This window comes from Oryza glaberrima, chromosome 10, assembly GCF_000147395.1.
Source record: "Oryza glaberrima chromosome 10, OglaRS2, whole genome shotgun sequence".
NCBI classification, from domain to species: domain Eukaryota; kingdom Viridiplantae; phylum Streptophyta; class Magnoliopsida; order Poales; family Poaceae; genus Oryza; species Oryza glaberrima.
In genome coordinates, this window is record NC_068335.1 from 60,497 (window position 1) to 84,455 (window position 23,959).

The window sequence follows — 23,959 nt, forward strand, 5'->3', positions numbered from 1 at the left end:
GGCACCACTAACTTGTTGCGGGCATAGCGGCCGCGGGGCGGGCACGCCGCAGCCGCGCCACTGCCAGCCTTAGATATGCCGGCGGGAGAGAGACTAGAGAAGAATGATAGTGTGAAGGAAACAAGGGAGTGCCGGACTTAAAAAACCTGGCGGTCCAAGCGCTCAGCACGGCTCGGCTCAGCTCCGATGAGGTGTCAGTTTTTTATAAAACCAACGCTTTTATCTCATGCACAGGTGTTGGTTTGTTAAAATATTCGGCACTTTTATTATTGGTGCTGGTTCCCATTAAAAACCATCACCTTTGAGGCACATTGATGAAAATGGCAACCCGTGGGCGTGTGGTCGGACGGGATAAACAGTATAGCATTTCTATAACTAGCTGGGTGGCCCGCGCAACTGCGCGGCTAGCACCTAAACACAATTATAAATTTTTCGGTATAATTTTGCTTAAAATTTATTAAATAGCTATCTTGTTGTCGTAAGACTTTAAAAGACCAAATCTTATCACCTCCGTATTTCTAACTATATATTAAAATTTATTAAATAGCTATCTTGTTATCATAAAACTTTGAAAGACCAAATCTTATCATCTCCGTATTTCCAACTATATAGTTCTTAAAAGTCAGACCAGCTGCTACCTCTTACTTCTGTCATATTCTTCTTTATTTGCTTGCTCGATCTACCACTATTTCTATTCATTCTCCTTGAAACCTTTAAAAATTGGATCTTATAGTTTCGTTTTTATAATTTCTAGAAGTCCCGTCAAACGCTGTCATTATGCTCTTCTACGGCCCGTCCACTGTCTTTTCTCTTTATTGTCATTGGAATTTTAAAAATCGAACATAATTACCGTTCGGGTTCATTTTTTTAAAAATCGAACATAATCGAACATAGAAGTCCCACCAAACCATCAGGGGCTTTGCTATTATACTCCTTTATGGCTCGTCCGCTGCCTCCCTTCTTTATTGTCATTGAGATTTTAAAATCGACCATGATTATCATTGTTTTTTTTTACTTTTTAGAAGTTACGAACCTTAAAAATTGGTAGTTTTTAGAGCTTATTGTCTTATTGGGTTTCATTTTTTATAGTTTTTAGAAGTCCCATCAAACGATGCAACTATACTCCTCTAAGGCCCATCTGCCGCCTACTCTTTATTGTCATTAGGATTCTAAAAATCGAACAAAACTATCGTTAGAATTTACTTTTTATTTTCTAGAAGTCCCGCCAACCGTTGGCAGCTCTGTATCTATACTCATATACACCCCGCCTGCTGCTTCTACTTTTTATTGTCATTCAAAATTTAAAAATCGAATATGGTTATCAATGGGGTTTATTTTTTTACTTTCTATAAGTCCCGGCAACCGCCTTGCCTATTTGCTTCACGGCCTGCCTGTTGTCCCTCCTTTTAATCGTCATTAGGATTCGATTTGGTGTTTTATTAACAGTTTTTATATGTCGTATTAACTGCCACCACTCTACTCCTTTGTAGGCCTGCTACTTAATTTATCTCGTCAAATATTTTAGATGGTCTTGTACATGCATAGATCATACTGGCGAAGATATTGTACCTTAAATTTTATTTGCCATGTCTTATAAAATACGAATATGCTCAGGCCAGGGCGACCGACGGGGGTGGAGCAGGGTCGAGCGCTCCCCCCCTCCCCGTGCGCACGTTCCCCTGGCCCCACCACGTGTCTCAAAAAAATATTTCACTTAGTGTACTCATAATATTTCACTATATATAGATCTAATATTACAGTGAATTAAAATATTATTTTGCAACAAATCACCCACATATTTTGGAAACCCTCTATTAAGGAAAGTCGTTTTATTTTTTTGTTCCACTAAAAATGTTTCACCTAGTGTACTCACAATGTTTCACTACGTATAAATCTAATGTTGCAGTAAACGAAACTTCTTTTCAACAAATCACCCACATATTTTGAAAATTCTCTATTAAGGGAATTCGTTTTTTTGTTCCACAAAAAATGTTCCACCAAGTGTACTCACAATGTTTCACTATGTATAGATCTAATGTTGCAGTGAACTGAAACATTCTTCCGCTATTTGCTAAAATATTATTTTTATATAAGGTGAAATAACGCCCGATTTAATAATAAGCTAAAAAAATTTCGTTGGAATATATCCATGTGTGGTCTTGTTTTGAATATTTAATTGCAACGAATTTAATGGTGTAATCGGATCATAATTTGGATAAATAATTTAAGAGAAAAAATAGTTTAAAGTGGTTTTGCACGCATGCATGGCTCTGACGTTATGCTGACGTTAGCGTCCGATTTTTTCACGCTTGGATGGGGCGCCCGATCGGTAGTCTCGTCCTATAAAATAATGTATATCTATGTTGATTTCTTCGTAGCACACTTGCTTTGCTTCTAGATCGATTGTGGGCTATCTCCGCCCAATGTCTCTGCTATCTTGGCATGTGCATACGGCATGACATGCATGCAGTGTTCTCCCTCTTTACTATCAATGGCCAATGGCCATGTATGTATGGCACGTATATTTTCCAGCCACATATGAAACGTGGATCACTATAGTTCAATTTGCACTCTAATTACCATCTAAACATAGATTAATGTAATTTGTCTGATTATTGTCCATAAGACCATAGCATCCATACTCAGACAACCTGTCCGACTCCTAATCAATCAACATGTCCGACTTCTATTCATTCAACATGTCCGACTCCCATATTTCCTATTAGATCAAAGTTGCTTTCTATTTAGACTCAATATTGTCATGAATAATCTACACCACTAAAATCTAGTACAACTACGATCTAACGGTGTAAATATTTATCCTTTTATCTGATTAATGTGGGAATTTCTAACCCCCACAGCGAACGTGGTGCATTCTTTCAAGGCTGTTTTAATAATACAATAGATAGATAGATAGATAGATGTGCATGGTCCTTTAGTGATGTTAGGGGCATATTAATTACAGCCGTTTACATTGTGGAGAGGAGGGAGTATATAGTACTGTATATACACTATGTTTGTTGTTTGTTTTCAATATATGACAACCATCGATCACAGATATGGCAGTAATTATGAGGAAGGAATTGGTGGCAGTGGTGGCAGGGGACGGAAAGGAAGGATGGCACTCTACGTTGCTAGCTAGTCGGAGCGGGCGGCGAAGCGCTCGACATGCATCTTGGGGTCGGAGAGGTTGATGCCAACCATGGCCTCGCCGAGCCCACTGCTGACCTCCGCCAGAATCTTGGGATCGCTGTAGTGGGTGACAGCCTGCACGATGGCACGGGCGCGCAGCGCGGGGTCGCCGCTCTTGAAGATGCCGGAGCCGACGAAGACGCCGTCGCAGCCGAGCTGCATCATGAGGGCAGCGTCGGCGGGGGTGGCCACCCCACCTGCCGCGAACTGCACGACGGGGAGACGCCCCAGCTGCTTGGTCTGCATGACCAGGTCGTAGGGCGCCGCGATGCGCTTGGCGTAGGAGAAGACCTCGTCGTCGTCCATGCTGCGGAGCGCGCGGATGTCGCCCATCACGGAGCGCACGTGGCGGACGGCCTCCACGACGTTGCCCGTGCCGGCCTCGCCCTTGGTGCGGATCATGGCGGCGCCCTCCCGGATGCGGCGGAGCGCCTCGCCGAGGTCGCGACAGCCGCACACGAAGGGGACGCGGAAGTTGTTCTTGTTGATGTGGTGGGCGTCGTCGGCGAGGGTGAGCACCTCGCTCTCGTCCACGTAGTCCACGCCGATGGCCTCCAGGATCTGGGCCTCCACCAAGTGCCCGATGCGGGCCTTGGCCATGACCGGGATGGTGACGGAGCGCTTGATGTCGCGGATGAGGCCAGGGTCGGACATGCGGGCGACGCCGCCCTGGGCGCGGATGTCGGCGGGGACGCGCTCCAGCGCCATCACAGCGCAGGCGCCGGCCTCCTCGGCGATGCGCGCCTGTTCGGGGGTGACCACGTCCATGATGACGCCGCCCCGCAGCATCTGGGCGAGGCCCACCTTGACGGAGAAGCTACCGGACTTGTGCGAGAGGCCATTGGCGCCGCCGTAGAGCGCCACGACATCGGTGCCGTCGGAGGCCATGGGCGTCAGTGTTTGTGTTTGTGTGGCAATAACAACTCAACGATAGATCGATCCAGCTCCGCCTCTTCTTAATTACTAGCTAGCTTCTTCCTCAGCAACTTATATATATATACCGATCCGATGGACAATACTAACAAGAAGCAAGCAGAGCCACACACACACACGAATGAAAGTGTGCGTGTGCGTGTGCGTGTGCGTGTGCGTGTTCGTGTGACTGGGACGACGGCTACGTTCCTCACGTTCCTACTACTAGCTAGTACGTCTACTTGTTAGATGGACATGTATGTGTGTCATCGATAGGGGAAAAAGCAGGAATATGGATGGGCTGCGCTTGGCTCAGCTGCCTCCACCAATGCTCGCTCCCTCCTTCCCTCCCTGCTGCATCATATCGCACGCATCCACAGCCACGCTAGCAGATTCCATCCCATGCACATCACAACAACAACCATCCCAATCTTAGCGTCGTCACTTCATATATCACAAAGCCAACTATCTTTGGGCCTTCCCTTCTACTTGCACAATCAAATCGGGCCCAATTCTTGCTACAGAGTATTACACAGGAATAAGTTCACTTTAGGTCCGCCATTTGAACGTTGAGTTTCTTAAAACGTATTACCAGATATAACGCGTCCATCAACTTACAATACCAAAAGATGCACGAAGATCTAAGCACTAGTGCACTACTATGCCCGGTTTCAACTAATGTGATGAGGTTGAATCGATTGAGTCAGCGTGAAACCCACGTGGACCTAACACGTCAGCTGCCTAGTGTTATGTTCTCAATTCATCCTCAAAAAATCAACACCACAAGGAGAAGCACCAATAACCGATCCAGAGAGTACTGCTCAAGTATTGAATACAATTAAGGGGAACAAGCAAGTAGATTAGGAAGAGAAGTAGAGAACGGGAAATCAAAGAACATAGTTGGATAGAGAAGAAATCAGCATGAAGGAGGAAGAGGTCGGAGTAGGGAGAAGTAGGCTGCAGCCTTCAATCTGTTTATCATCGATGCCTCTTCCTGGTAGCACTTGCATTAATTCCTTTATTTTTGCCAGGACGGCCGAAGGATGAGCCGCCAAATTTTATTAAGAAGAAAGAGGGTACTATAACTTTTACACGATCGACATTATACTGTCGAGAGGGACGCTAGCCGGGACCTGCGCCCCCGAAGAGAAAGGAAAAACCGCAGAGTACGACTGTTCCACTATGACGCCTCTTTTAAATTCTGCACTTGTTACAAATCTAACCTACTTAAAAAATCTGTAATTTTCTGTTCGTCGGATCTAGGTTTCGTCCGCCTCGTCCCGCCATCAAATCAATTCCGCCAGCGCACAACAATTTTGGTCCGGACTTGGTGTTGCGCGCCTCTCTTGCTAATCCCATGCCAACCCCGCGCCCCAGATCCGCCCCCCTCACCCCAGAAACAATGCCCACCCATAATGTACAGATCGTTGCTCAGCTCAAGTAGTGCATCGCTCATCCTCATTCACGTCGCATGCTCTCTTTCATCTATCGTGATCGACCTCCTCCGCCAGCCACTGCGACCTTAGTCGTGCGGTGCCGCTCCTCATCCCGTCATCTGCCCCTTGCCCTTGCATATAGGCCGCCTACTCCTTCCCCATCGTGCGGGCCTTCCCGCCTACGATTTCCTCGCTTCCCACCTCATAGAAAGCCCTCAACCATGCAGTTCTCCGCCGAAAGTGGCAAAAATGGGACCTCCTCATTCTGCTACCACATCCTTCTTCATATTCTCCGGAAAGTCAGAAAGTCATCCGTAACTGCCATGTACCTACCGCTTCAAGCTCTACGGTGCTACGGATGAGAGAAAGAAGAAGGGAGGAAGAAGAAGGGAGAGAAGAGAGACCGACATGTGGGCCTCACATGAGGTGGTTGCCATAGCTGCGCGGCATCACAAATATCCCCATCCCTATTTTCCTGAGGCATCATTCTTCTTCCCCGAGCAGCAGCAGAACGACGCAAATTTTTCTTCGTGAATGCAAGTGCATGGAGAAGAATCCTCGCAAAAGAAAAGTGTGTGGAAAAGAAGAACAGTAACTTTTGGGCGTTATTGGGCCGAAAGGAAATATGGGACCTATGGGCCGACTTGTGTAGTGTCCCTAGGGAATAAGTTCATTTGAGGTCCCTTAACTTGTCGACGAATCTGATTTTCGTCCTTCAACCGCAAAACCAGATATAACGGGTCCCTCAACTGTCAAAACCAGTGCAGATGAGGTCCTTGGTGGTTTGGACGGCGGTTTTGGCTGATGTGGCACCTATGTGACTAATTTGACTAGATCTTCGTCCCATGTGACATTGACGTAGCGCTTACATAATAATTCGATTTGAAAAATAATAGTCATGGACCCACACGTTAGTTACAAAAAGATAGTAATTTAAAATAATGGGGCCACATGTCATTCTTGCTCCCCTCCTCATCTTCCTCCGCTCTTCCAATCTCCCCTCTCTTCATTTTGTCTTGTTCCTGCTCTTCTTGATGATGGTTGTTATGCAGGAATTCAGAGACGAAGAATTAGTGCCCTGCAGCTGCTGATTATGATGATGATGATGAGCAATTGTGGATTTAGGGCTGGATATTTGTAGCAGCATGCTAGGAGATATGCATAGGCCGAAAGTGTTCTCAGGATAATTGTATCACCTTGATGTAATTGACTGAGTTCAATAAAAACTTCCATTATCTAAAAAGGAGACTCTGCTGCTGCTACTACCGTTGACGGTAAAAGAGTAGGCGGCTCGCAGATGCTGCCGATTGGTGGTTGAATCGGGTCGATGTCGTCGTCGCACTGCCGGAGGGGAGCACGGTCATAGCAATGCACGTTCATGTGCCTACCAAGCGCCTGCTAACCGGAACTCCCACCGGCAGAAGCTGCACATGTAGGAGCACGGCAGCCACACGCAGCCACCGAGGTGTTCCGCTGCGTCCTGTGAGAACACCTGCTCCTCCCACGACGGCTCGACCCCTCCGCCACTGGCATGAGCTACCGGCCAGCTGGATCTAACGCCGGCGTCACTGCCTGCGTCCCACAGATCCCAGCAGTGCTTGGCCATGCGCTCCATCGCGACAGCATCAATGGCCAGGCCTCCCCTCTCCCCTCCTATGGGTAAAAAGCCACCGATGGATGGAGAGGTCCTTGCTGTTGCTCTCTAGCGACAGAAGAAGAACATGAGGAGCATGTGAGTGGGGAGTGAGTGGCGCTGGATTTGGGGGCGAGGCTGCAAGCGGCGGCGAGATGTGGCGGTGGAGTTGGTACCTAGGATTGGAGTAACGGGGGAGAGGACGAAGCGGAGGAGGAGAGCTCATGCGCGATCTCAGCGCGGACGACAGCTAGGCACCGCCGTGCTTGTCGCCGGGAGGATGGAGGATGGAGGCAGAGGATTGGAAGAGAGGGGAAGAGGGTGAGGTGTAGGAGGTGGGTCTCACTATTTTTTATTCTGACATGTGCGTCCGTATATTTTGTTTTATTTCCAAATTTTTATTTTGTTCCTTTTATTTTTTTTATCAAATAGCCACGTAAGCGCCACGTCAATACCACGTGTGATGAAGACATGGTTAAAGACGCCACGTTAGTCAAAACTAGAGACAATAATGTCGAGGAATCTCGTTTGCACGGTTTTGTAAGTTGAGTGATGAGTTGTATCTGGTTTTTCGAATAAGGACAAAAACCAAACTAGGCGACGATTTAAGAGATCTAAAGTGAACTTCCTGTCGCTGGAGGCTGCCCTCTTCCTATTTTTCCAATCCTCTTCACATCGGGGAAAGTTCCGTGTGGTTAGACCTAACTGCTCGATGCTTCAAATGAGATCTGGGAGCGGCCGGTAGCCCTGGCGTCGGGCTGGGACCGGGAGGCTCAATGCCTCGTCAAGGCTTGAAAAATTAGAAAACAAAATTGCCAAAAATCAAAAGAAAAATCAATGCTTAATTAGAAAGTACCTAGAAAAAATGTCCATGTGTTGCAACGGGTAAAAACATTTTTAAGATTATACTCTTTGTTCTGAGGAAAAACTCATTTCCTTTTCAGTCCCAGTCTAACCTGTTACCTCCGTCTATTTGGCTTGCCTCTCTTTGGCTAGCCTACAAGTAAAGCCGTAAGCCTAGCTCACCTAATCGACAGTTGTCTTCAATCTCTGGAAGACAATCTCCTGTCCAAACGATCCTAGAACCGATCCTCCCCATCAATATGTGACTGTCGTCTTCAATCTCTGGAAGACAGATCCTCCCCATCAATATGCGACTGCCGTCTTCAATCTCTAGAAAGATATTTTCGTCACCATACAATGTTAGAACCGATCCTCCCCAGATTGAATTTTTCTCGATCTCCCAAAATTGATTGTGGACTTCTGATACACTCGTACTATTTTCATTTTTATCAAAATCGAAACGAATCCATAAAATTCAGGATAAAAATGAACTTTTAATGGAGATTAGACGGTGACTTTTAATTGGAGATTAGATCTGGTAAATTAAAGCGGAATTGAAAGAAACAATAGTGGGGAAAATAATGAGGGAGTAGCGAAGAATCTTTTTTCAGTTAATTGGAGGAGGGAATGTATGGGGAGGAACCTAAACCCTGAACCCAGATTAACGTGGCAGCGACGCTAGGGGTTAGATAAAAAACGAACGAAAAAAGAGCGGATGAAAATGAGGCAGAAAAAAAGCCGGATGGAAAAAAGAAACGAAGAAATAAAAAAAAAGGGACAGAAAAAAAAGAGGCGGACAAAAAACACGAAAAAAAGAATAGGAAAAAAAAGAAAACAGCGAAAAAACGAAGCGAAAAATCACGGGAAAAACTGAATCGGAAAAAAAAACAGACGGAAATTTTTTTATGGAAACCTTACGTATTTTTAGTTAGACTATAAAAAATACCCATGCGTTGCAACGGGTGAAGGTTATTTAAATCTTATTATTGTTATACGGTTTAGTTAATATGAAATTTACTGTGAGAATTCGCTTGAATATGTATTTTTCTATAAAATCATGAACTGCAATTAGGAGTCCAATCATCTCAAGTTAGTATATGAGTTTTTTTAAAGAGATTTCTTATACGACTCCTTATGTATTTCCCAAAGCGAACAATCTTGAAACCTGACTCAAATAGATATCCGTATTTCCAAAAGTGAACGAACTTAAAAACTGACTCTTACACGGATAACGTATCAAGGTACCGGTAAAAACATCTTCAATTTTTATAATAGTAGAGATATAGATTTGGCTTTCTTTTATTCTAACTTATCGTCCAACTACTAATTACTAACTACGTGCATATGTGTCTTGAAATCTTTGATTGCTCTGTTATATAACTGTGGGCTACAATTGTTAGGGCCCACTAATTCTATGGCTCTTTGTACCATTGCTACAAAACATCAAATAGATGTTAGCACAGTAGATACCGAAAGTGCTAAAACCGGCACCTATAAGCATTTTCCCACCTCTACGGTCCGAAAACATAAAAAACCGACACCTTTAAGTGATTATAGGTGTCGATTCTTAAAAAAAAACCATCTATACTAAAGGTGTCGGTTTTTTAAAGTAAAACGACACCATTAATTAATTATAGATGTCGGTTTTTTAAAGAAATGACACCTATATTAATTAAAGGGGCTGGTTTTCATAAAAACCGGCACCTTTAGAATTGAGCCGAGCCGAGCCAGAGGAGATATTTCTTTTCCTGATGGGGCCCACATATTTCTCCTAATGACATATTTGAGTGGATTAATAGGAAAGATTAAAATTGATTTCATCCGTAACAACGCTTTTGTGTGGTGGAAAAACTGAAAATAGTCATTATTAGCCTTTCTTTATTAATTATCTCGATCCATCGGCTTACCTTTTTCTTCTGTGTATCCTTACGCTGCCGTGGTCGATTGATTGGTTATACTTCGATGCATGCTACAAATTATATTTACCCGTGCGTTGTAAGAAAAACTCTTAATCATCTTTTTTTGGGCCATATACAAGAAATGATGTTTTTAGGGCCCATTTTGTTCGCGAAAAGAATATTTTTGTGTCACATTGGATGTTTGACCGGATATTAGAAGGGGTTTTTAGACACGATTGAAAAAACTAATTTCATAACTCGTCTGGAAACCGCGAGACAAATCTTTTTAGCCTAATTAATCCGTCATTAGCATATGTGGGTTACTGTAGCACTTATGGCTAATTATGGACTAATTAGGCTAAAAAAATTCGTCTCACGATTTCCCCTCTAACTATGCAATTAGTTTTTTAATCTATATTTAATGCTCCATGCATGTGTCCAAGATTCGTTGTGATATTTTTAGGAAACTAAGCCAGGCCTTATCTGTTGAGTTGGACTTCCTCTTCGTTTTTTTCACGCAATTCGATTTAGGCTCATTTGGTCTGCTCTCTATTTTTATCTATCTATTATATTATTAAAACAGCCTTGAAAGGAGGCACTAAGTTTGCTGTGCGGGCTAGAAATTTCCACGTTAATTGGAGAAAAAGAAAAGAAGAGTCCAAGTAAAAATATAATCTAAAAATAGCTGAAATTCGGAATTAAAAGTAAGCAATATTGAAAAAAGAGTCCAAATAGGAAAGTAATATGAGATTAATCAAAATTTGGAATAAAAATAAAATAAAATCTGAAATTAGCAAACCTTGAAAGGAGGCACCACGTTCGCTGTGGAGGCTAGAAATTCCAACATTTATTCGAGAAAAAGAAAAGAAGAGTCCAAGTAGAAATATAATCTAAAAGTAGCTGAGATTCGAAATTAAAAGTAAGCAATATTGAATAAAAAGTCTAAATAGGAAAGTAATACGAGATTAATCAAAATTAGCAATAAAAATAAAATAAAATCCGAAATTAGAAAAAAAAAGAGTCCAAGTAGGAATACAATTTAAAAATAACTGAAATTCGGAATTAAAAAAGAAATATTGAAAGAAGAGTACATAAAAGAATCCAATACGAGATTAATTAAAATTCGAAATAAAAATAAAAAAATCAAAATTAGAAAAAAGGAAAAGAAAAAAAGAGTTCAAGTAGGAGTACAATTTAAAATTAGCTGAAATTCGGAATTAAATATAAGCAATATTAAAATAAGAGTATGTATAAGAACCCAATAGTAGATTAATTAAAATTCGGAATAAAAAAATAAAATGAAATCCGAATCTAGGCAAATTAAAAAGAGAGTTAAAGTAGGAATACAATTTTAAAACAACTTAAATTAAAAATAAAAAATAAAAATATCAAAAGAACACAATATGTAAATAAACTAAATTCTGAAATGAGAAAAAGAAAAAAAATATTTCAACTAGGGATACAATTTATAACTAACTAAAATTAGTGATAAAAAATAAAGATTATTGAAAGAAAAGACCATCTGTAATTAAGTAGCAAGCCTATACAGGAGGAGAGTGGTGGCGGTTGATGGGACATCTAAAAACTATTAATAAAACACCAAATAGAAATTCCAAATGACGATTAAAAGGAAGGACGATGGACAGGTCATGAAGCAATCGGTCAAGGCGGTTGGCGGGACTTCTAGAAAGTAAAAAAAAATAAACCCCAATGATAATCATATTTTATTTTTAAAATCTCAATTAAAATATGAGGCAGCGGGCGGGTCGTATAGGAGTACAACGGCAGAGCCACCGATAGTTGGTGGGTCTTCTTGAAAGTAAAATATAAATTCCAACAATAGTTATGTTCGATTTTTATAATCCTAATGATAATAAAGAGTATGCGGCGAACGGGTCGTAGAAGAGTATAGTGGTAGCGTTTGATGGGATTTTTTAAAGGTTCGGGCTTCTAAAAATTGTAAAAAAAAAAGAAACCCAACGAGACAAAAAACTGTAAAAACTATAAGGTCCATTTTTAAAGGTTTGGGCTTCTAAAAAGTAAAAAAAAACTAATGATAATCATGTTTAATTTTAAAATCTCAATGATATTAAAGAAGGGCGGCAACGGGTGAATCGTAGGGGAGGACAATAACAAAGTCGCTGACGTTTTGGCGGAACTTATAGAAAGTAAAAAAATGAACGTAAATGACTATTAAAATAGCAATGACAATAAAGAGAAGATGCAGTGGACGGTCGTAGAGGAGTATAATGGCAGCGTTTGACGGAACTTCTAGAAATTATAAAAAAGAAGCCCAACATGACAATAAACTCTAAAAACTATAAGTTTTTATATCCAAATTTTAAAGGTTTCAAGGAGAATGAATAGAAACAGTGGCTGATCGAGCAAGTAAATAAATAATAATATAACAGAAGTAAGGGGTAGTAACTGGTGTGATTTTTAAAAACTATAAAATTAGAAACACAAGTATGCTAAGTTTTGGTCTTTCAAAATCTTAAGACAATAAGACAACCATTTAATAAATTTTAAGTAAAATCATATTAAAAATATATAATTTTATATATGTGCTAGCAGCGCAATTGCGCGGCCCACCCATCTAGTTTCTCTGAGCGTATGCTGTCTAATCTTCCTATCCCAAACATTCAGAATTGTTGGGATTTTATTTCACCGGTAAATTTGGGTAACCGTAAAATGTAAGCGTACATGTAGTATTAACAAAGGGGAAATGATTGAGATCACGCAAGCAGGCAGGAAACAGCGGTCAGGTTGGCTGCTTAGCAATGCTGACTGGTCCGATCAAAGTCAACGGTTTTGTGTCCAAGTCTAAATCTAGCTTCCTGCAGCATTGTCCTCATCGCCACCACCAGACCACGCACAGCACAGCACAGCACAGCACACATACTAGTACTATATGACAAATCCACGGAGAGCATCTCTCTCAATAATGTAACCACCAAACCGGAGTAGCGAGTGGCAATTATTTTGCAGTAAAAATGGAGAGTGACAGAGGTTTAAGTTAGTTATAGTAGCATGAATTTGGAAGCAAGTCAGACGGATGGACGAAAGCATGCAGATGCAGTTAATATATTACTATATCGCTGTTTACCTGTATTACAAATGTTTAGTAGTACTCCAGTAATTATACTCCCTCCGTTTCAAAATATTTAACACCGTTGACTTTTTAGTACGTGTTTGACTATTCGTTTTATTCAAAAAAATTTAAGTAATTATTTATTCTTTTCGTATCATTTGATTCATTGCTAAATATACTTTTATGCATACATATAGTTAAACATATGTTAAAAAGTTAACGGTGTCAAATATCTTGAAACGGAGGGAGTATTTGAGAAAGCGTTAATATTGATTGTGATTAGCCGCCGTGGGCAACAGGAAAGGCACATGGATTTGGCGCGCGATTGAAGAAGAAATTCCAGTCCACAGTCAAGGCAATGAATATTCAATTTACATGATGGGCAAATTGGCTACAGTGTTGTTGACTGGACTCGAGGTGAGGAGAGTCGTCGGTTCGATCCCAAATCCAAAAGCAAGAAATCCAATTCCCTTCCCCAATCCAGCAATCACAACCATGGCGGCCGCTGTCCTCCTCCTCCTCCTCCTACCGGCCCTCGCCGCCGCCCAGGCCCAGGCCCAGCAGATGCGGACCTTCTCCGCCAACGACACCAATTGGAGCCCCGCCGAGAGCAACCGCACCCTCGTCTCCAACAACGGGGACTTCGCCGCCGGATTCCGGCCCTCCCCCTCCTCCCCAGCCAAGTTCTGGTTCGCCGTCTGGGTGAGCGCCAACGCCAACGAGTCCAGGCCGGTCGTCATATGGTACGCCCTCAACAACGACCACTCCGCCGTGGAGGGCGACGCCAATTCCGTGCTCTCCATCGACGCGGCGGGGAAGCTGTCGTGGAGCGACAACGGCAACAGCACCACCCTTTGGTCCCGCAATTCCAACTCCACGAGTGCCCCTTTGTCTCTGAACGACTCGGGGAGCCTCGACCACGGCGCCTGGTCCAGCTTCGAGGAGCCGACGGACACGCTGATGGCGTCGCAGGCCATCCCCAGCAACGGCACCACCACCACCACCAGCATCACCCTGCAGTCCCAGAACGGCAGATTCCAGCTGGTCAACGCCCTCACCCTGCAGCACGGCTCCTCCGCCTACGCCAACATCACCGGCAACACCGCCCTGCGCAACCTCACCGCCGACGGCACGCTGCAACTCGCTGGTGGCAATCCCTCCCAGCTCATCGCCTCCGACCAGGGCTCCACTCGCCGCCTGCGCCGCCTCACCCTCGACGACGACGGCAACCTGCGCCTCTACAGCCTGCAGTCCAAGAAAGGGCAGTGGCGGGTGGTATGGCAGCTGGTGCAGGAGCTCTGCACCATCCGGGGCGCCTGCCAAGGGGAGGCCAACATCTGCGTCCCCCAAGGCGCCGACAACACCACCTGCGTCTGCCCGCCGGGGTACCGCCCGCAGGGCCTGGGCTGCGCCCCCAAGCTTAACTACAGCGGCAAGGGCAACGACGACAAGTTCGTGCGGATGGATTTCGTTTCCTTCTCCGGTGGCGCCGACACCGGAGTGTCCGTCCCCGGCAAGTACATGACCAGCCTGACGCCGCAGAACCTGGCGGACTGCCAGAGCAAGTGCCGGGCCAACGCCTCTTGCGTGGCCTTCGGCTACAAGTTGGGCGGGGACCGGACGTGCCTGCACTACACGCGGCTGGTGGACGGCTACTGGTCGCCGGCGACGGAGATGTCGACCTACCTGCGGGTGGTGGAGTCGAACAACGACCCGAACAACTTCACGGGGATGACGACGATGATCGACACGGTGTGCCCGGTGCGGCTGGCGCTGCCGGTGCCGCCGAAGCAGGGGCGGACGACGATCCGGAACATCGCCATCATCACGGCGCTGTTCGCGGTGGAGCTGCTGGCGGGGGTGCTGTCGTTCTGGGCGTTCCTGCGCAAGTACTCGCAGTACAGGGAGATGGCGCGGACGCTGGGGCTGGAGTACCTCCCCGCCGGCGGGCCGCGGCGGTTCTCGTACGCGGAGCTGAAGGCGGCGACCAAGGAGTTCTCGGACTTGGTGGGGCGCGGGGCGTACGGGAAGGTGTACCGCGGGGAGCTGCCGGACCGGCGGGCGGTGGCGGTGAAGCAGCTGCACGGGGTGGGCGGGGGAGAGGCGGAGTTCTGGGCGGAGGTGACCATCATCGCGCGGATGCACCACCTCAACCTGGTGCGGATGTGGGGGTTCTGCGCGGACAAGGAGCAGAGGATGCTGGTGTACGAGTACGTGCCAAACGGATCGCTGGACAAGTACCTGTTCGCTCCAGGCACCGGCACCCAAGGAGACGAAGAAGAGAGCAACAAGCGGCCTCTGCTTGACCTGCACACCCGCTACCGCATCGCTCTGGGCGTGGCGCGCGCCATCGCGTACCTTCACGAGGAGTGCCTCGAGTGGGTTCTGCACTGCGACATCAAGCCTGAGAACATCCTTCTGGAGGACGACTTCTGCCCCAAGGTGTCCGACTTCGGGCTGTCCAAGCTCACCAGCAAGAAGGAGAAGGTGACCATGTCCCGCATCCGTGGCACCCGCGGGTACATGGCCCCCGAGTGGGTCATCCACCGCGAGCCCATCACCGCCAAGGCCGACGTCTACAGCTTCGGCATGGTTCTGCTTGAGATCGTCTCCGGCCGCCGCAACTACGGCTTCCGCCAGGACTCCGTCGGCAGCGAGGACTGGTACTTCCCCAAGTGGGCCTTCGAGAAGGTCTACGTCGAGCGCCGCATCGACGACATCATCGACCCTCGCATCGTCCAGGCCGAGGCCTACGACGACGACCCCGCCAGCCTCGCCACCGTCGAGCGCATGGTCAAGACGGCCATGTGGTGCCTTCAGGACCGCGCCGACATGAGGCCCTCCATGGGCAAGGTCGCCAAGATGCTCGAGGGCACCGTCGAGATCACCGAGCCCGTCAAGCCCACCATCTTCTGCGTCCAGGACGACTGATCTCTCCTAGGAGTACTCCACTTCTTGCCACGAGAGACACACAAATTATCTTTCTTATTTATTATACTAGTACTAGTTCAGATCAGATCAGAGCAGAGCACTGCATATCCTGCGTTGTCTGATTTGCCTGCTGGGCTCACGACAGCAACTGAGCAAGGCAAATGTACATGATGAGTGGATTACGCTTCAAAATGATACGCACCATCAAATTCGTCGGCATCTCTCTCGTAGGCTCAGCGCAGATATCATGACATATATTTACTTTTTTTTTATTAGTAAATTTCATAAAACTACATATACTTTTGACTAAATTACCACAACACTACATATTTAAGGTCATATATCATATAACTACATATTTAGCAACAAATTTATTACAAAACTACATATTTTAGAATAAAATTATCACAAAACTATAAATTTTAGGATTTAAATCCTTTGCACTAATGTAATGTTTGAGTTATAAATATCCAAGTTTTGTGATTAAATTGACATTAAACCTATATGTTTGTGATAACTTTATTACTAAATCTGTAGTTTTGTGATATTTTACCTTAAATCTGTAGTTTTGTGATAAAATTAGTGTTAAATCTGTAGTTTTGTGATACATCTTGTTAAATCTGTAGTTTTGCGATAATTTAATCAAAGTATTTGTAATTTTGTAAAATTTACTCTTTTTTCTAGGATTTTGCCCCTTTGCTTTAAAATAGGAAAACCGGGTTTTGACCCGTCGTTCGCCAAACAGGTTTTACGTTTGCGTAGACGAAGCCGCAGTAATCGACGAGGAGCCGTTCAAACTTCAAAGTCCCTACGCTCCCCTCATTTAGCATGTTGATCATATTTTTATAAACTAGTATGTTGAGCTGCGCAGACTGTGTGGCTAGAATCATTATATTTTCTCTCATATAATAACATACATGTTTTCTCAATGTATTATTCAAATATATTAAAATGACAACATAATTTTAAATTTTGTATTAACTTTATGAAACTACTAATGTGTAATTTTCATATTGTATTTTATATACGTGTTAGTTATTAATTATTTTTAATATCAAATTTTAGTTATTTGTAAATTATATTCGACTCTAGACTCGTCTTTCAATATTTCTTTTTTGAATTCCAAATTTTCGTTATTTGTCAATTGTATTTCTATATAGACTCTAGGCTCTTCTTCCTATATTATTTATTTTTAATTCTGAATTTTTATTATTTCTAATTGTATTTCTATGTGAACTCTAAACTCATCTTTCAATATTCTTTAATTTTTAATTTCGAATTTCAGTTATTTCTAAATTGTATTCCTATATTGACTTTAGACTCTTCTTCCCATGTTTTCTTTTAATTTCGAATTTTGGTTATTTGCAAATTGTAGTTTTATATGAACTCTAAACTCTACGTTAATTTTATTATGTTTATTTGGAATTTGAGTTAGTTTTAAATTTCTATATGGACTCTATACTCTACTTCTAATATTCCTTATCTTTAATTCCGAATTTCTATTATTTCTTATTGGCTTTCTACATGGACTCTATACTCTACTTTTAATATTCCTCATTTTTAGTTCCGAATTTCTATTATTTCTTAATTGTATTTCTATATGGACTCTATACTCTACTTCTAATATTCCTTATTTTTAATTCCGAATTTCCATTATTTCTTAATTGTATTTCTATATGGACTCTAGTCTTCTCTTCCAATATTCCTTCGAATTTCAATTATTTCTAAATTGTATTTCTATATGAACTCTATTTTTCTTTTTCTCCGATTAATATGAGAATTTCTAGACCGTGAGAGCGAACGTGGAGGCTGCTTTTTCTATTCCTTTAATAAGTTAATAGATGTATTGATTGCAAATAAAGTTGCATGCTACTTCATCCGTTTCATATTATAAGACTTTCTAGGATTTCCCACATCATATATATGCTAATGAATCTAGACATATATGTGTGTCTAGATTCATTAGCATATATATGAATATAGGCAATGCTAGAAAGTCTTATAACATGCAACGGAGGGAGTAGTTATAAAGTTCGTACCTAAACTTGATTCTGAGCCACCTTAAAATTATTATTCATATTCCTTGCTGTCTTAGTCTATTTATTATTACATGGTCAATTATTAACATAACTTAGTATTGCTTGTTTAGACAATTTTACACTCCATGTTTGGTATATGGATGTGAATGTGTTGGTCAGTCGATGTGAGTGATTGTTGGAAGACGGGTGGAGACATGAGCATCACCTGCAACATAAGACTTTTGCAAATACCAAAAACTTAATAAAACAAAATAATTTCGACTGGGATGACATGGATAGAATATGTGTGGTTCTATGAAACAACAAGCCACCGATTGTAGTAAGTAAAGGACCGAGTCAAGAAGCTACGCAGGAAACAATCAGAGTATGATTCCATTGCTTGAGTGGGTATAGACCTGATGCATTAGGTAACCCGAGTGGGGCAGCACCTGTCATGGTAGTTCTGCAGTTGTTACTGTTTGTGATGGAAGATGTGTTGGATTGATCAAATGCCATGACAAAAATCTAAAAGGCACCTAAGTATATATATTGTGTAATCCTCCTAGTACCTCGAAATACCAGGAGTCCTTGCAGTGGGTGTCGCAATGCAAGGGTGACTGAAAAACAGGGCTGTGACAAGTCTCATGTGTTGTGTGCGTCACGGAGTGCGGGATTAAAAACGTACATCCCTTGCAATGTGAGTAAACAAATATATTCGAATAGTCATGCTCGCGATTAAGCGTCGGGACTTGTATTACTCTTGAATAGCCTTATAAATTTTAATCTTGCTTTGAATAGTGTTGGGAGGGATTGTGTGACCTTGCCCAATGTGCGGGAAGGTTGGAATGGTGAAGAATGCGGAAAACTGGATGCAAGGGTAAACCGGATGAAGTGAAGCTTTGGGAAGGTGGATGAACCCTCGTTGATAATCGAGGATTTCAACTTAACATTGTTTTCAGTTAAAACTGCTAAGTCAAAGGATTGTAAAATGAATTATGAAATCTAGCTTTATACAAATAAGTACGGATGATTCAGAGAATAATATCGTAAAACACATTGGATTTCCGGTGTACAAAACGGGGGGCCACACTGACGGCGTAATAAAATGTTACATGTCTATTTACATTGACGTGCAGGAGTATGCTCTTCGATCCATCATTTGCACTGTATTGAACCATGTTTTGTTCTCACTCTCCAGATCTTACACATGGGACAAATCTTCATGCACTTCGTGAAGAAACAGACATATATAATACACGCGCGAGTAGAGTCTCCGCCGCAACCCAAGAGAAAAGCATTCAACCGTGATGGGGAAAAAAATGTCGCCACAATTTTAGCAAAATCATAAATTTCTTGTGATGTAATATCTCCATCCTGGAATTTTCTCTTACACATATATGCACCATCGTCAAAGAGGATTGCCAGAAACCCACCTTGCAAGCATAGCAAGGCATTGCTTTGGCATGTATTCTGGAGCAGTATGTCCACCACCCTACACAAATTAACACCAAAATACTCTTTTTAGTTACTGAGGGCCTGTTCACTTTGATGTCATTTTCAACCATATCATTTTTTTTGGTAAAGTTATAAAAAAAATATCTACGTTTAGTTTGTTGTCAAATTTGGTCAATACATAAGAAATTCTGCTAAAATTTTAGCAATATTGCCATCTTACCAGAATTTTAGCATTGCCAAAACTTGATAATATTTATTTTGGCTACAATCTAAACAGACCCTAGATCATGCGTACCAAGATATTAATGTGTTGCATCCCTTGAAGGAAGCTAAAACGCTGGCACATACCTTGACAGTTGCGAATGTGAGGTTATTGGAGTATGACCTTGTATATCTGCACATAAGACAGACGGATAATATATCTGGTCAGAGACAGACACAGTACTCGCACACGTACTCAATTAATTTGATGGTATCGATGAATACTGTGTGTCCTCACCCTGCAACTTGTCCATCCACAAACCATGGTCTCCACTCATCCACGACAGAGAAATTCAGAGATCTAATCCAGGCTTGCGTGCCGATGAAAGGGATAATCATGTCATGATCACCACTGTAAATTAGGCTTCTGTAGCCTCTAGTTGTCAAATCCAGATGGTATCTTACTGAACTTTTGATGTCATAACTGTACAGAATGTCGTAGTTGCATCTTTGCCACGAAGGAACTGTTCCCTGCATTGCAGAATGAATACAGTGGATCATTGCATTGTGTTGTGTTATGCTGTGTGACAGAATGATCGAACCTGCATGCAAATTACTGTTCAATTGAATGATGATGAAGAGATGTGTATATACCTGGTGAATTCCAAGGGCCTCTCTTACTGTATCATTGTTGGCCCATATTCTGGACATTGTATATTCTGCCGTCTGCATGACATGAAGAAATACCAAATGGTAAGATTTGGTCGGCTAACCAATACTACCCACTAACATATACTCTCACAGTCCCATATTACAAGATATTTTGAGTGTATATTATGGGACGGAGGATATATTTTAATTAGATAGGATATATTAGTACAAGGCTGTTCAGATTTTTTTGGGACGGGAGGGGTAGCTAGTACTCGAAGAAGATTTGATAAAGAAAATAATTAGGGTCCACTGACTCTGCATTCTGAAGAAATCTCAGACAAGTGAAAGTCTTGGAGTTGGAGTATCTGCCGTACTCCTGAAGTGAATGGCTTATCGATGCGCGGATTATGCGGGCTTGCAAAAGTGCAGTAAGGCTCCAGAATGTGATTTCCGTATATGTCCTTGACACACTGCACAATTAATTCAAGAGACAGACCATTGATTATTAGTGGTCAGCATCACTGAAACTGAACAACAAAGCAGAGCAAGTAATCCTACTAAGTACATGCCTCATCTATGGCATCAAGAGTATTTGTGCACTGAACGCTTTGCTGCTGGGTGTTGTGCTTGACACTGCAGCTCTTCTTGTATGCCTAGAAATCATACATGATTATATACGTACGTAGTATATAGTAAGATGCTGGTAAAAATCCGTCGTGAAGTAGGATATATGGATGCCAATTACCTGATACAGTTGGTCAGATATGAGACCCATCCCATGGGCAAATGGAATTTTGGATGGAGCATCGAAGTTGTGATCAGTGACTGGATTGCCCAAAAGGTAGCCCTGAAGATGACGATGTGGCAGGGTATCAGTTTCAGTAAGTTGTACTCCTATTTGTATCTTTAAAAGTAGCTAGTACCTTGAGATTGAGAGATGGTTTGGGTGATGAAGTGGCGATTCCGAAGGTGACAGCCGGCACAATCATCCCAGAGTAGGAGTCGCCGGCGATGTATAGAGGATTGGAGAGGAAATCGGGGTGCACCTCCTGAAACCAGTTGTTGAGGAAGACGAGAATGTGGTGGACAGCAATGGTATCGCCGGTGCGGAATCCGGCGTCGGTGTCAGCGTAGGAAAAGCCAGTTCCGACAGGGGAGTCGAGGAAGATGACGTTGGTACGTTTGGTCCACGACTCCGGCTTGTACAAGAGCCTTGGCAGTTGTCCATGTCCATGGCCATGGACATCGAAGGTGAGGGGTCCGACCTCGTAGACGAGGCCGGAGAAGGCCGAGCAGCCTGGCCCGCCGGTGAGCCAGAGCAGGAGGGGATCGTCGGCCGGGCTGCTCTCCGAGCGGATGAAGTAGTAGAAGAGGCGCACGCCGGCGATGCGGTCCACCTCCACGTACCCGGTCTCCAGCTCGAAGGGGAGCGCCCCATCGAACCCCGGGAGATGCCTCACCACTCTCCTGCTGCTGCTGCTGCTGCTATTGCTTCTCTCTCTCGCAGACAGGCAGCTGCAGGTGACCAGGAGAAGAAGAAGCAGCAGCAGCCGCCGCCGTGTTACCGCCGCCTCCGTACATAGATGCATCGAGAAGTAGATAGCTTCACCTATTTCTTGTCCTTGTCCTTCATCCCTCACGTTTTTGTTTGTGAGATGATCGATCCCTTCATTTTGGAGAGCGAATATGATTGATTGCCTAGCTAGCTTACCTGTCTGTCCTCTTCGCTCAGCAGTACAATATCTAGTAATCTTCTATTCTTCTTTTTCCATGCTGCTCCTGCCTCCTTAATTACTTGTCTTCCACTTGCTAATTATTGTTGCATCGTTGACCCAAATCAGATTGATATGGCGGCTTGTTTGGTAACGTGATGAAAAGGGATTAGAAGTTTATAAGAGAGAATTAATGATGAGATTAAGATGGGAATTCGATTTTTAATAACAATACATTGTTTGGTAGAGGTGATGAAAATTGATAGGGAGTTTAGTTGGAGATTATATCATTAATAAAAACGGATGGCTGAGATTTGCTTAGACAAAATAGAGGAGGAATTCCCTCCCAATTACCTGCCCCTACCCAAGTATTGAAAAAGAGGGAGTTCCTTCCTCAATTCCTCATCCCCATCCCACCAAAATTCCCATGTCTCCCAACCAAACAAAACACTTAATAGTCTCATCCCTCAAAACTCCGAATCCCTTCTAAAAACTCCCTCCAACCAAACAGGCCGTGGGTAGATGGATGGGATGTGTACGATCACGAGGGCATTATTATTTTTTTCGGTTTTGCTATTTAACTTTTTATCAATTTTTTAAGGTACAAAATTAATAAAAATTCTGAATCTCAGAAATTTATTTGTCTTTTCCTCCCTTGCATGTTTCTAAAAGAAACGAGAAAAAGCGTATATATCCTTGACTTGGTGGAAGTGGGAACGTGACGTAGCATCGTTGGATGCCACTAATTAATTAAGCTCGCCCAGCACAGTAGACGCCGCAGCCCGCACTCTTATAATTAAAGGGCTGTTCAGACAGTCAAAATAAATCTTATTAAATTTGAATAAAACCAAAATTTTAGTAAGTTAGTAATATTACCAAAATTTTGACAGGATTTTTTTTATATATTTACCAAATTTAGCAACAAACTAAACGTAGATATTTTTTATAACTTTTCAGGAAAAATGGTCAAAGTAGCATATTGAAGACCGTATCGAAGTCTAAAAATATTTATTTAACTCTTTTTTAAAAAAATCATTTAAACAATATAGCGTATAATATATTGATTTATATTTTTCATATAGTAGATAATATATTTTTTTGAAACCGAGCAGATAATATTTTTCCTTGTCATATGCATATTGGTTAGTTCTCACTCCGTACTCATAAAGGAAGTCGTTTAGGACAATGTTTAAGTCAAACCTTGGGAATATAAATCATGAATAACTCTCAAGTTGTTGAGTTTGAAAATGTAAAAGTTATATAAATAGATTTGTCTTGAAAAATACTTTCATAAAAATATACATATATCACTTTTCAATAAATATTTTTATAAAAACAAGAAGTTAAAGTTGTGTTTTGAAGACCATGTTAAAAACGACTTAGGGTAATCAGTGAAAGCTAGTGGCTCTGCTTTTGCTGCAACCCAATAGCTCTGGGTATGGGGTTAGACCAGCTGGGCTTGTGCTCGGTTGGAGCAGGTTAAGGCATAGGTAGGTTAGTATTTAGGTCATGTTGTTAATGTTTGAAGTAAAAAAAGCACAAAATAAGTTCTCTCATGCTAGTTCAGATTGTTGTTATATTCTTCTTCTTCTGCTGCTTGAAATTGATGGTCTGCTGAGATTTGTATTTCTCTTTGTTCTTGTTTTGGGCCTTGTGCACAACATTGGCATTAGACTGCCCATCATTGCCCTTAGACGCGACGTCTTTTTCCTGAGTTTTCTCCTCAACATCAAGAGACGCTATAAATCCCTCAACGGAGTATTCCTGTCTCTTGTGTTTAAGTGCAGTACCAAAACTTCTCTAAGATGGAGGTAGTTTATCAATAATGCACCCGGCCACAATTTTATCGAGTAAGACACACTTAAGGAGTTCGAGTTCCTTAGCCATGGCATGTATTTCATGAGCCTGCTCAAGTACAAAACGTTTGTCAACCATCCTGTAGTCATGGAACTGCTCCATAACGTACAGATCATTGCTAGCATCAAT

The 23,959-nt window shown here is 42.9% G+C and overlaps 3 protein-coding genes and 1 pseudogene across 3 annotated transcripts; 1 reads left to right on the forward strand and 3 right to left on the reverse strand.

Moving 5' to 3' along the window:
- Positions 1 to 2,888: 2,888 nt before the first annotated feature.
- Positions 2,889 to 4,171, reverse strand: LOC127786148 (probable pyridoxal 5'-phosphate synthase subunit PDX1.2). The gene has a single exon (XM_052313479.1). The coding sequence runs from the start codon at positions 4,078 to 4,080 to the stop codon at positions 3,139 to 3,141; it is 942 nt and encodes a 313-aa protein (XP_052169439.1). The 5' UTR covers positions 4,081 to 4,171; the 3' UTR covers positions 2,889 to 3,138.
- Positions 4,172 to 6,546: 2,375 nt separating this feature from the next.
- Positions 6,547 to 8,320, reverse strand: LOC127752578 (uncharacterized; annotated as a pseudogene).
- Positions 8,321 to 13,395: 5,075 nt separating this feature from the next.
- LOC127753337 (G-type lectin S-receptor-like serine/threonine-protein kinase At1g34300) lies at positions 13,396 to 16,021 on the forward strand. Its single transcript, XM_052278817.1, has one exon. It carries the CDS (start codon positions 13,501 to 13,503, stop codon positions 15,934 to 15,936), a length of 2,436 nt encoding a protein of 811 aa, XP_052134777.1. The 5' UTR covers positions 13,396 to 13,500; the 3' UTR covers positions 15,937 to 16,021.
- A 2,914-nt stretch (positions 16,022 to 18,935) lies between these two features.
- Positions 18,936 to 21,982, reverse strand: LOC127785747 (serine carboxypeptidase-like 15). The gene is made up of 8 exons (XM_052313148.1): positions 21,185 to 21,982; positions 21,007 to 21,108; positions 20,831 to 20,914; positions 20,576 to 20,731; positions 20,265 to 20,336; positions 19,909 to 20,141; positions 19,758 to 19,803; positions 18,936 to 19,446 (listed from the first exon to the last, which is right to left on the reverse strand). The coding sequence occupies exons 1-8, from the start codon at positions 21,848 to 21,850 to the stop codon at positions 19,363 to 19,365; spliced, it is 1,443 nt and encodes a 480-aa protein (XP_052169108.1). The 5' UTR covers positions 21,851 to 21,982; the 3' UTR covers positions 18,936 to 19,362.
- Positions 21,983 to 23,959: the final 1,977 nt, after the last annotated feature.

Coding starts and splice junctions, on each gene's coding strand:
- LOC127753337 (XM_052278817.1), top strand. CDS start 13,501: ATGGCGGCCGCTGTCCTCCTCCTCCTCCTCCTACCGGCCCTCGCCGCC.
- LOC127785747 (XM_052313148.1), bottom strand. CDS start 21,850: ATGCATCTATGTACGGAGGCGGCGGTAACACGGCGGCGGCTGCTGCTG. Junction 20,915..21,006: donor TATCTGACCAACTGTATCAG/GTAATTGGCATC, acceptor TATGATTTCTAG/GCATACAAGAAGAGCTGCAG. Junction 20,142..20,264: donor AGGCCCTTGGAATTCACCAG/GTATATACACAT, acceptor TCTGCAATGCAG/GGAACAGTTCCTTCGTGGCA.
- LOC127786148 (XM_052313479.1), bottom strand. CDS start 4,080: ATGGCCTCCGACGGCACCGATGTCGTGGCGCTCTACGGCGGCGCCAAT.